This window comes from Urocitellus parryii, chromosome 5 (genome assembly GCF_045843805.1).
Source record: "Urocitellus parryii isolate mUroPar1 chromosome 5, mUroPar1.hap1, whole genome shotgun sequence".
In the NCBI taxonomy this organism is placed as follows: domain Eukaryota; kingdom Metazoa; phylum Chordata; class Mammalia; order Rodentia; family Sciuridae; genus Urocitellus; species Urocitellus parryii.
This window is the reverse complement of record NC_135535.1, coordinates 177,444,564-177,456,814: the sequence shown is the minus strand read 5'-3', so window position 1 is coordinate 177,456,814 and position 12,251 is coordinate 177,444,564. Positions and strand designations below refer to the sequence as shown.

At 44.2% G+C, this 12,251-nt stretch overlaps 1 protein-coding gene across 2 annotated transcripts in view; it reads left to right on the top strand.

Moving 5' to 3' along the window:
* Myof (myoferlin) overlaps positions 1-12,251 on the top strand; it is a 147,892-nt gene that overhangs the window by 43,959 nt on the left and 91,682 nt on the right. For both annotated transcript variants that reach the window (XM_026397342.2, XM_026397341.2), the window contains exon 5: positions 353-440. In XM_026397342.2, the coding sequence (XP_026253127.1) occupies positions 353-440 (88 nt within the window). The remainder of the gene's footprint in view (positions 1-352; positions 441-12,251) is intronic.

Below are 12,251 nucleotides of genomic sequence, written 5' to 3'. Positions count from 1 at the left end.
TAAAATTGAGCATCTGCAATTGGAGCTCTGTAAGCAAAGGCCACCTCCACTCTAGGATGGAGCCTAGTTGTAACACTGGGATGACACACTTGGCAACTGTAACAAGGTAGCTCCTTTCCCATCCCACCTTAGCTCAAGTGTGGGAAAATAGAAATAGGCCTGCACATGATGTCGTTGTTCTCCCTATCTTGTCTGGCTTTCCTACTTCCCTGCTCATCCCTTCTGGGCCGACTGGCATTGAATCAGTAACATTCGGATGCTCAGCACTGATTTGATGCTCAGCACTGATTCTGATGCTCAGCACTGATTCTGATGCTCAGCACTGATTCTGTGATGAATTGTTTCTATGCAGGCCACCATTGACTTGGTGATCGGCTATGACCCACCTTCAGCTCCACATCCGAATGACCCAAGTGGAACCAGCATGCCAGGCACAGGAGGTAAGCTGATCCTTCCAAAGGCCAGGTCACCCCAAAAGGAATCTGCTAAGACACACCAGGAGGGGCCCTGGAGAAAGTCTGCAGCTGTAAGGCAGGTGGAGCTGCCCAAATTGGGACATTACAAGTATTTAAGAATTACCCTTCAAGGCAGAGGGGAAAGGTGAAAGAGTCTTTGTAAACAACCTCTTGTCAGACCCGCCCAGCACACACCTGGACTGCAAAACCCTGTCCCAAGCATGGTGTTTCCTCTTATCTTTGAAATGTAAACACTCCGGAGAGTGTTCCAGCTTGTGGGGTTCATGGAGTGACCTCTCTGTTCTCTTCTATCTGTCTTCTTGCTTTCCCAAAAGTGTGACCACTGGACTATGCTCTCAAAGACCAATCTCATGGTCAGTGCCCTTGGACTGGGGCCTCTTTCTCTGTCTCCCTTAGCTCTGATCCCCCTCCCATCCTCAAACAGCCCTTGATCCTCTAGTTAATTGCTTCCCTTCAGAACAACCCACCTCTTATCCTCCTTGATCTCTGACATGGGTTGTCAGTCATTTGGGGTCAAGAGATCCCACTCAGGGTGGGGTTGTGTGAGGCTATCAGGGGAGGGATTTAGTCCTCAATTAGAGGGAGGGTCTACATGACAATATTTCAGGCCCCGGATTGAATTGTAGCTTGCCTAACAAAGGAGACCCTGAGCTCCATTGTTGCAGGGGACAGACAAGGAAAGACACCAAATAGGAACAGAAAGCAGGTTTATTTGGCTCTAGCCAGGTTCAGAGGACAATGCTTTTGCTGTAATCAATCAATCCCCCTGAACCCCAAATTCAGGCAGTTTCAGAACTTTATACCCAGCAAGTAAGGGGAGGGGCTCAAAAGTTCACAGTCTGCAGAAGTTCACACAAAAGCTTTTTCTTTCTCTGTTCTGGGCAAGTTAACCCTTCAAGGACAACACCTGAGAAGAGGGGAGCTTCTTCTCCCTGTTCTTTCTTCCCCCTGGCAGTTGTTACAGAGGAGCCCAATTAGTCCCAACTTCTTCTCTTATCTTTCAAAGTAAACATCTCAGTGAAGCTCCAGTCCAAAGGCCTAGTTAAAAGAATCTGGTTTTCTTATCATACTTTGCATTTGCAAGCACACTTCTAAGACCTATTCTATATGTTGTTATTTACATAAAGTAGTCCATAAATTTGTGTGAAAAACTAGTAAAGGGGTGTTCAGCTCCTAGGGTGCTGATCTCTTCCAAGACAAGTAAGATAGAGTAACAAGAAATAAGAAGTTTAAGTACACTGAACTCCTTAGTAGAGATTCTTGTGCTGATAGTCCTAAGATCAATTATAATGAAGATTTCTGGAGAAGACTAATTAAGATTTTCCTGTGTAGGAGGGGGTGCCACTACACCATCTCTAGTACTGCACCAAAAAAAAAAAAAAAAAAAAAAAAAAAGACAATCTTTCACAAAGCTGACTTGACCTCCTTTAGTATTTTTCTAGTGTGATGATGTGATGCAAAAAGTGTCAACTTCTGTCCTGAGATGTGTTACCAAATTCCTGTTCAGCTACCCCAGCCTTGGCATGTGCCCCAGGAAGGAGGGTCACTTTATTCCAACACACTCAACTTGAAGTCCTCCCTTAGGAGGAAGCTCTGGTGCTTGTTCCTTCTCCTGTGTTCTTGTTTCCCTTGCTTCTGAGCTCTGCTCTCTGGCCACCTGATGGTCTCCCCATTGAGAGTACCTGTCCTTTGTGCCCTATGGCATCTCTGCCCCTTTCTTGCCTGACTTCTTATCCTATCTCAGCCTCATCTCAACTGCTGTCCCTGCTTGAGCATCCACTACTAATGGTTCAGTCTATTTCTTGAGTAAGTAGTTTGAGTTTCCAGCGAGGGTTAGCTGACCTCCTCCTCCTTGGTGTAGATCAGGACTGACAAGACCCCAGTATATCAGCAACACACTCCACATGTTGCCTTCTGCCTAGGGGTACCTTGAGTATGTCACTTGGTCCCTGGACTCTCTAACCTTCAAGAGCCCTGTAGTGACTCAAGAATGTCTGTTACTTCTCTATGTCCATAGCAGGAATGACCAAATAAAACACCTGAGACAGTCCAAGACTGCCCAACACACCCTCAGGTGTGGAACTGAATGGCCCCACCCTTTTCCTTCCCACCTTATCTGCTGATGATTGTTGTCGCCAACATTTGCATCTGCCTGGGAAAAAGTAGGCACTTTCTGGCCCTCTTGAGGCAGCTCCCTGGGTAGGCTACCTGAAGTAGCCTCTGATTAGGAAAATGTTACGCTGAACCCTGTGTATTAGTTTCCTCTGGCTGCTGTAACAAATACCACAAACTGATAATTTAAAGAATGTAGATGTGTTCCCCCTCAGTTCTGAAGAGTAGAAGTCTGAAAGAAAGGTTTCTGTAGGACTGGTTCTATCCAGAGACTGACTGAAAATCTGTTCTAAGCCTCGGTTTTACCTTCTGGTGGCTGTTATCAATCCTTGATGTTTTTTAGTTTAAAAATGTGTCCCTCCAATCTCTGCCTCTCTGCTGTTCTCTCTGCCTGTGTCAGGGTGCAAATTTCCCACTTCTTATAAGGACAACACTGTTAGAAATTCTGGGTGCTGCAAGAAATCAGACACATACTAAAGAGGTACTCAGCAAGGCGAAATTTTACTTATGCAGAAGAGTGTGCTATCAAAAAAATCTGGCAAGCAAGCATACTGGATGGGATGTCTGCCCGGGTTTTTAATCCCTAACACAGCACTGCCCCTTGCTCGGCTTGGAGGAGTTCCGGGTATCAATCTATAGTTGATTAGTTTAAAATTGGGGAGGGTAAAGGGAAGGGCTATAGCTATGATTGTATCACCTGGTGCATGTAGGCATTATGATTGGAAGACTGAGGACAAAGGGGCCACTCAAAATGACTACATTTTATTGGAAATAAGAGGTACTGCAATAAATCAAACATGCTCAAATGTGGATGGGAAGGCAAACCTTTATTCTGCCCAAAGGATATGCTACAGGGTATCTGATTAAGCAAGCTCGACTGGGTGGGCAGTCTGCCAACATTTATCCCTGACGAGGTACTGCCCCTCTCTCTGGATAGGAAGAAGTTGGGGTCACAATCTACGGGATTAGCTAATTTTAGAATTAGGGTGGGCAAAGGGGAGGGCTAGAACTGATCCAATTAAGGCTGAATACTAGATTTTGAAAATGAACCACCAGACTTTCTATGCCTCACAATTTCAACCACATAGTTTTGTAATTTAAAAATAGCTCCATCGAACTACACGCAGTGAAATTTAGGTTTTAGATGACAGTAAACACATTTTTGCTACATATTAGGAAACTCAGTCTACAGGTTTAACATTGATGGAAAAGAGAACATTCACTTTACAATAGTCACTAGATTAGGGCCCACCCTAATCCAGTATGACCTCATCTAAGAAGCCTTTTTCAGAATAATTCATCATATTCTGAGTTTCTGGGGGGGAGTATGAATTTGGAGGCAAGGGGAATAGTATTCAACCTAGTACACTGGCAGATAAAAGATTACTTTCATTATGTCTATTCCATTTTAAGAGCCAAAATGTTAAATGGGTTCCTTGGTGCTATCCTTTCAGCCAGGCCTTTCAATAAAAGAGCAGACCTACAGAGCTTGGTGCCATACCTTATTCATATATGTGGAGTAAAAAAAAAAAAAAAAAAAAAAAAAAGGATTTCTGAGTTTCTTGAATGCTATTGCTCTGTGGGGAAGTGCAGGGGATAACAAATGCTTTAGGACACAGCTCCTGCCCTCCAGGCACTTTGAGTCAGATTTCATGACAAGACTCTTTTTTTATCTTGGAGATAAAACATCTCCCATAAAAGGAAGGGCTTTGAGGTCAGCCTGGCCTTGGGTGGATTCTGTGTCCATTGTTAATTTGACATGAAACCTGGGTAAGTCCCTTAACTTCTCTGAATCTCAACTTTCCTTACTGCAAAGCAAGAATTTTAGTAGCATGTGAATTATAAAGTTATGAGGATTAAACACAATAATGGCTGCATTGATGGTAGCTACTATTATTATTGTTGCTACTATTACAAAAACAATTGTGGATGACTTATAATCATAGCTCAGCTGGGTAACACAGTTTGTATGACTCCAAATTATTTTCTCTGCAAAGCAGAGCTTCTAGAAAAGAATGACTTCGTTTGGCCCAGAGTCAGATTGAGATGATCAAGTGTTTTCACTGTAAAAATATTAAAAAAAAAAAAAAAGTTTTGTCCCAGTGGAACAGAAAGTTGTTTGAGAACAAGCAGTTTGTTTAAGCTACAGGGAGAGAGATCCTGTCTTCTCAGATTAACTCAAATGAGCCCAAACCCAGAAACGCAAGTGCCACAAACATAAGATTTCCCTGGAGCAAATTTCTGCCTTCTTAGATATGAGCAAAGCAGCAACTCTTGAACTTTTAACCCCACTGCAGAGAAATCCTTATCACCAGAGGCTCCCTTTGCCTGAGGCTCCCTTCACCCAAGGCTCCCTTTCCCTGAGGCTCCTCCTCCTCACAGCTTGGCATAGCGTCAGCTTGGAAGCCTAACATCCTAGCAGCCCTGTGGACTGAGAAAGTCTGCCCACACCCTGGAAGCTGACCCCTGGCTGGCTCAGCAACAGGCCGCTGGGCCAGGGCACCTAAGGTCTTCCTTAGAAGCTCTCGGAATCCCTGATACCACTGGACAGACATGGAAATGATTCCTCACTGGGGTTTCTTGCATTTGGCTGTCAAAAAAGCATTGCTGCAAATGAGCCAGCTAGCTCTGCAGGGCAATTTGATTTTTTAAGTGTTAAGAGGACAAACTGAAATTTCTTTATTTAAAAAAACAAACAAGGTTCTTTGATCTGGAAGTGCTGTTGTTTCTATAAAAAGAACATTTACCAAGGCTGGGTCAAGGGTGGCACTCAGAATGTGGGCTTTATGTTCAGGCTAAGAGAAATTTTCTTTGAGTTCTATACTAAGAGAAGACAAAGGGAAGGGAGAAAAGAAAGAAGAAAACAACGTAGGGGAAGATAAAACCAAGAAGCATGAAACAGAAGTAAAGCAAGAAAAGCATTCCTCTTGCTACTGCATACCTTAGTGCCATAAACAGACAACTGGCCCATATTAGCTTTTAGCCTTTGATAGACGAAATAAAGAGAGAAAGGAATGAAGGAAGGAAGGAAGGAAGGAAGGAAGGAAGGAAGGAAGGAAGAAATGAATGTAACTACTTTATATAAAAGTAATGTCTCTTTTCTTTACCTTATGTAGATATTTTCAGATTTTTTAAATTTTACTTGTTTATCATTACTTGAATACAAAAGAACTATCTGCTCATTAAAAATGTAAGTATCACAGAAAAGACACTGTAAGACACAGAACAGGAAATTTCTCACAATCCCATCCTCCTGAGATGAACACTGTTGAAAACTACCTGGTGTTGATTTTAAATACCACCATTTACAAAGTGACTCCTGAAAAGGAGAAATGTAAAATATTAATAACAAAATACAGAAATAAAGATTTTCTGGGAAACTGAACACTGCAAGTTGAAGAAACTGATTATGACCATAGACTAAGGAATTGAACCCCTCGTGGGCTTATTTAAGGAATGCTTTCTTGGAGTCCTTATGTACTTGAAGGTACAGCTTCTGGACCACTGGGGGTTGACTAAAAGAGTGTGATCTCAAAGATATCCCTTTCCTTGACTAGCCTGGAGACTGCTGCCAAGACAGAAGGGTGGGCTGACCCAGAATACAGGTTTGGCTAGCTGAGAACCTGTTACCATGGTGACTTGACTCATCATCTATCAATCAGCTTGACTGGAGCCTACCTTCCTCTAGCCGGAATGAACTATTTTTAAAACCTCATGTCTATTTTTGAAGAACCATCTGTTAAATTTGTGCTTTGTCCAACCCTAGGAATGTAAAAATTCATTCATGGCCAGACTTCTTTGCTTCAAATTTATTTCTTTCCATGAACAAAATTCTTTTGTTTGAAACTACATTTGATCCAGATCAGAAAACACTTACTGACGCCTGTTTATGCCACAAGCAGAGGTGAGAATGGCATTGTTTGGCCACCAAGAAGCTTGTAGTCAAAAGATAAGATATTAACATAATAATGATAGTCAGAGCTGAATATAATAAATTCCTCCAAAGAAGACAGAGCAATTTATTTGTGTTTATCTGGTTTACATTGTATTGCCCAGATTCGGACAGAGCTCATGGGGCAACGTTCCCTAGACTAACTCACAGTTCTGCTTCATCAAAGGCAGATGCTTCCAGGGTAGCCCTACAAGCCTGTGTTTACATCACTGCATTTTAGAGACTCTTCTGTAGTACTTTTGCATGGTCTACATATCAGAACCATGCCAGAAGATTCTTGGGGCACATCTGGAGCTATTTGCCCAATAATTGGAGTGGGGAGATAAAATAAATTGCTCACAACAAGACACATTTATTTATATAACTTCCAACATTTTAGAAACCCTCAAAAGTTATAATTCCACATTCCAGATGAGTCGGCATGCTATCTCCAAAACATTACATGCTTTCTTCCTTCAAAACTAACTCTTTCTCATTCTGTGTTATATTTTTCAACTTACACTGAAGATCATGTTATACCAGCCCTTTGTTCTAGTTTATAGTGACTTGATTATGCATTGTTCAATGTAGTAAAAATTCTGCATTGACCAGTACTACCACCCAACAAAACCTGAGCATGAGAAGGAAAACTGATATCACAGGCAGAGAAAGGCATTTTCTCTAGAACTCTTGCAAAACAAACTGAAACAAAACCAAACAGAAAATATTCTAGAAAGACCTCTCTATTTAGGAATGGAAAGGAATAGGTGTTTGGATAAAGGGCTTTGCTGGTAGGGGTGGAGGTTCTGTACTCCAGGCCAGGAGGAAGCCTGTGGTGACTAGGCAAACAGACCTCCCACTGTCATCCTAGGAGATGGCTTCACTGGGAACCTCTAATAGGTTCCCTTCCCTGGCAAGGTATTGACAGATGGAGGAGATGGAATAAAAAAAAAGGGGGGGGGGATGGCCTGCAGATCTGGTGACATCTGAGGGACGGATAGCTCATTCTCTTCTGCTTGATAGGAGAAGTGCTAGAGGTGAAGAACACGAGATCCAGGAAGAGGGAGAGATGTTGACATCCATTGGGAAAGGCATGATTGGGGGCACCAAAGGCAAACATGATGATAACATAAGGTGTCCTAGGGCTGCCAACTCTTCAGCACTGAGTGGGCAAACAAAGTGTCACTGACACAAGTGACTTCACATAGGGATGGCTTTCCAGAATGTTGCTGTAGAACTTTTGGAAAGAGGACAGTATATCTTAGGAATTATGAAGATGTGTTTTGTTAAGTTGCTGGAGTTGTGATGGAGAGACTTCTTAAATGTTAAGTGAAGCATTACTTGTAATTAAGTAAAGGTCACATGGGGGTTACTGACTTTCAGGAAGAGGACAGAGTGTGACCCAGTGACATCATGATTCTGGGGGAGGCAGGCTGGCATTTGTACAAGGGAATGTGGAGAGCTTATCATAGCTAGAGAGGGACTGTAAGGACCCTGAACCATAGTGAGCCAGCAGATTTGAGTTTGAGGCTTGGTCCCACTGTTGGGCTGTCACTTAACCTCTCTGATCCTCAAATTCCTTAGTTACAACATCAGGAGATTGGGTTAAATGGCAAGCAGGGTCTCCTCCAGCCCTGATGTTCTAAGATTCTACTAAAATGGTCTGATGAAAGCCAAAGTTCATGTAAGCAGATGAGATGATGGAAGTTCCCATAGTGGTTACCTCATTCCAGATGCCAGGCTTTGTTCCAGATGTCTGGCTTTGTTCCAGTGGGTTGAATCCAAGAGCAGAAAGCGTTTCAGGAATTAAATGAACAAATGCTGTGGAGAGTCGGATAAAGAGGAGACTTGAGACAAGACCGTTGAATGACCTGATGTGATAGCCTTTGGTGACCTTGGCAAGAGTAGTTTTATTGGAGCCATGAGGTGAAAACCTAATCAGAGTGAGCTGGAGAGAGGAAGTGGACCATGTGAGAAAACATTCTGAGCAGTTTGCTATTAAGAGGGGTGGGAAAACAACAGTGGCTATAGGGGGCGCTGTGGAGTCAGTGCAATTTTGCATGTATGCAGCAGGGGATGGGGGAATTGTGATAGTTCAGCATGTTTGTATTTTGATGGGAATAATCCATTAGAAAGGAGGAAACTGATGAGTGGATCCAGAAGCAGGTGTTGCAAAAGCAAAATCTTGAATAGCAAAAGGAAAAAGGTTCTGTGCAAACATGGATGGCTGGCCTCAAGTTAGGGAGCATAGATATTTCAGGGATGGTAGCAGGAGAGAAGGCAGATGAAGGTAGGATGCTGGATTTGGAGCTGGAAGATTGTGGAAAGTCTCATCTGACTGTTATCTCAATGAAATAAGAAGCAAGGTCATTGGCAGACAATGAGGCTAAAGAGAAGCTTAAAGTAAAAAGTTAAATAAAAAATGGGGAGTTGGGAAAGCTGAAGTGATTGACCTTGTTGGTTAATTACAGCTATCTCAGATCAGGACCCAGCAAAGCTTTGAAACAGATGCCTTGGAGATGTGGTAGGATGGCCAGGCGACCCTGTGAGTCCACTTTAGGTTTGTGATCATAAAATTAAAGTGAAACCCATCAGTAAGTGTGTGTTCTCAGCCAAGTTCAACTGTGTGGGTGAAGTGGTGGGGGAAGTACAGGGTCAAAAGTGAGAACATCGAAGTTACAGGCCGGGAGGGGTTAAGGGGAAGGTCGGGAGCGATTGCAGTGTTGGACCATGGACTCCCATGTGGGATGGGAGAAAAGTGAAGACATGAAGGAGATGGGGGCAGGGAAGGTGGTGTGGTCAGTGGATTGGGGGCTGCCCGCGTGGTTGGAATAATAAAGCAAATGGGAAAGATTAGAAAGATTCAGAGGATTGCCTCTCAAGTGGGTTGAAAATGTTCCTTGAAAAATTCATGTCTACATGGAACTTCAGAATATACCCTCATTTGGAAATAGAGTCTTTGCATATGTAATAAGGAAGATGAGGTCAGCCAGGTGTAGTAGCAAATGCCTGTGGTGATTTGGGAGGCTAAGGCAGGAGGATCACAAATTGGAGGCCAGCCTCAGCAACTTAGCAACTTAGTGAGACCCTCTTTCGAATAAAAAATAAGGACTGGGAATGTAGCTAGTTGGTAAAATGCCCTTGAGTTAAAAAAAAAAAAAAAAAGATGAGGTCAGCAGACCATGATCCCTCATGAGAGGAGGCAAGGAGACAAAGACACAGAGGGAAGAAAAGTCATGTGACTTTTTTTTCCTTCAAAGACAGAAGGGGTGAAGTGGGGCCTCAGCATGCGAGGGATTATGGGAAGATCGTTAAAATGGCATTTCGAGTAAGAAAAGCAAGGTTTGCGAAGGTATCCAGTTAAATAAGCCAAATTCAGCAGTGTAGAGACCCCACTCGGAGCCATGCTTGTTGAGTTGGTTTGCTTCAATTGCAGGAATTGAAGTGATACAGCTGTAAGCCGAGTCATGCTAAGAATTGGCAAGAGCTCAGGGAAATGTGTCCCTACCAACGCCTTGAGTTTGGACTTCTCCATTTTGAAACTATCAAGAGAATAAATTTCTATTGTTTTAAGCTACTCGGTTCACAGCACTTTGTTAGACTGTCCTCGGAAGCAATTACAACCAGCAACTTCTTTTTTGGTCAGTGGTTCCCAGCCTAGGGTTGACCTCTGGTCATAAAAGACTCATTCTTTGTAGATCCACTTGGCTGTGATCAAATTCATGCCTGGTCTCATGAACAGGGCAAGCCAGAGCAGCCACTAATGTTTGATAAAGAAACAGATTACGCTGTCTACCCCTCATTCTTTGTGGAACACTTAGTGTAGCATTGTTTAATCCTGTGTGGCTTCCTTGGCATAAAGAGATTTCCTGCCCAGATATCCCTCTACTGTGGAGCAGAGATTCTGGTTCCCCCTGATCCATCCCTTTGGCCTGAAGTCTGAACAGCAGAGGGTGTTTTCAGAAGCCTTGGGTTCTTCACTACCCACAGTCTGCTAGAGCATCCATCTGGAGCTTAATGAGTGCATGTCCAGAGTCTAGCCCTGCCCTACTTTTCTCCTGTTTGCTGCCATAATTAACCACCAACCTCAAGGGGAACAATTCACAGCAAGGAGGAAGTCCCACTTGGGCTCAGAATGATCAAAGGAAATTCGGCTTCGTTGTCTAGAGGAACCTGAAAGCCATCTGCCTCCACCATTGCTCAGCCTGGAGCAGGTTTGCAGAAGGAGTGCTGCCCCTCTGTGCTTCCCTGAGGCTGAGCGAGCACCCTTCAGCTTTTTCAGTTCTCTTTCCTGAGAACTGTGCAGTAGTTTTGCCAAACTGTTGAAGAACTCCAGAAGGCATGTGTCGGGTCAGATCTACCCCCTGCCCTCCATTCCGCCCTCTCAAGCCGCTTCCATGTACCAAGATTGGGGTAAGGCCTGGGGGAAGTTACAAAAAGAAAGAAAGGTCAAGTTCCTGCTTTTGAAGAATATATGGGAGAGGGGGAGGATTGTGGGTTAATAAGTAGGTACAAGACTCTGCGGTGAGGACCAGAAAGAACAGTGTGCATTGGGACAGAGAGGATGTGAGGTGAGCAAGGCCTATTGCAAGACAGTCTATATCAGCTGAGACTTGAGGGAGGAAAGGAACTTGCCTGTGGAGATTAGGAGGAATGACATTCTGAGAGCCTGGATCCAGGCAGCAGGCAACCCCCTTTAAAGCCTCTTTAAGAATAGGAAAAAATAGGAGCCCCTGCTAGATTATCTTGCAGAGGACAAAGGGAGCTGTTCCCCCTCTTTGGCTTCTGTAGGTCTCCCTGATATCTTAACAAAGATGTTGATGCACCAGGAGGCTAGCACCTTACTCACCTGAAGCCTGGGTTTAAACCTAGTTTTAAGTCAGCAAAGCAGGGCAAAGACTTGGTCCTGGGTTTAACTCAGCTCCCAATAACCTGCCACAGACAAGCACTTCAGCTTCTGGGCTCCAGTTTTCTATCTGTAACATGGGATAAATGGTCACTTGGACTGAGGATCTCTAAGGTCCGTTCTCGTCTGACATCCTGTGGAGTTATGGAGCCCTGAAGGAAGTGTGAAGTGGGGATCCAGAGAGTGTCAAGTCAAGGAGCAGAGGGCAGGGGAGGAGGTCACATGCATTGGTCAGGAGTCAGGAAGACGAGTACAAGGAAGACCAAGAGGATTCAGAGGAGTGAGAGGAGAGCCACAGTGAGCCAGACATGCATCCATGAACCAGTGCCCAATGCTCTGGAAGACCAAGCATGAGGACCCAGAGCAGGCCCTGAGCCTAGCAGGAGGTCACAGCTGACCTTTGAAGAACAGGAGCCAGGTGAGGACAGTCTCAGCAAGAGTGAACCTACGAGGGGAGGAGGTTCACCCTGGCTCAGTGGTGAAGCAGGACATGTGAGAGGACTCTTTCCTCCTCTGATTCTCCTCCTCCCTCTGCACCCCTTTTCCCCTTAGTCTGTGCTGCTCACTGACTGCTCCAGCTCCCCCAAATCCCCACATTGCTGCTTCCCAGGAAGCATTCTGTGCAAACCAAGGGGACAAAGGGAGAGCAACATGACCACCTTGTTCTGCTTAGGAATAAAATGACATGGATTCAGCCTCTGCCACGAGGGTAAGAAGGCATTTGTGAATTAGGAAGCTCAGTTGTAAATGAGCCAGGGCAGCTCCTGAGCCAACTTCTGGAGAAAGACTCGCACCAGGAAGGGTGGGGCTGAAGTCTCTCTTTGCA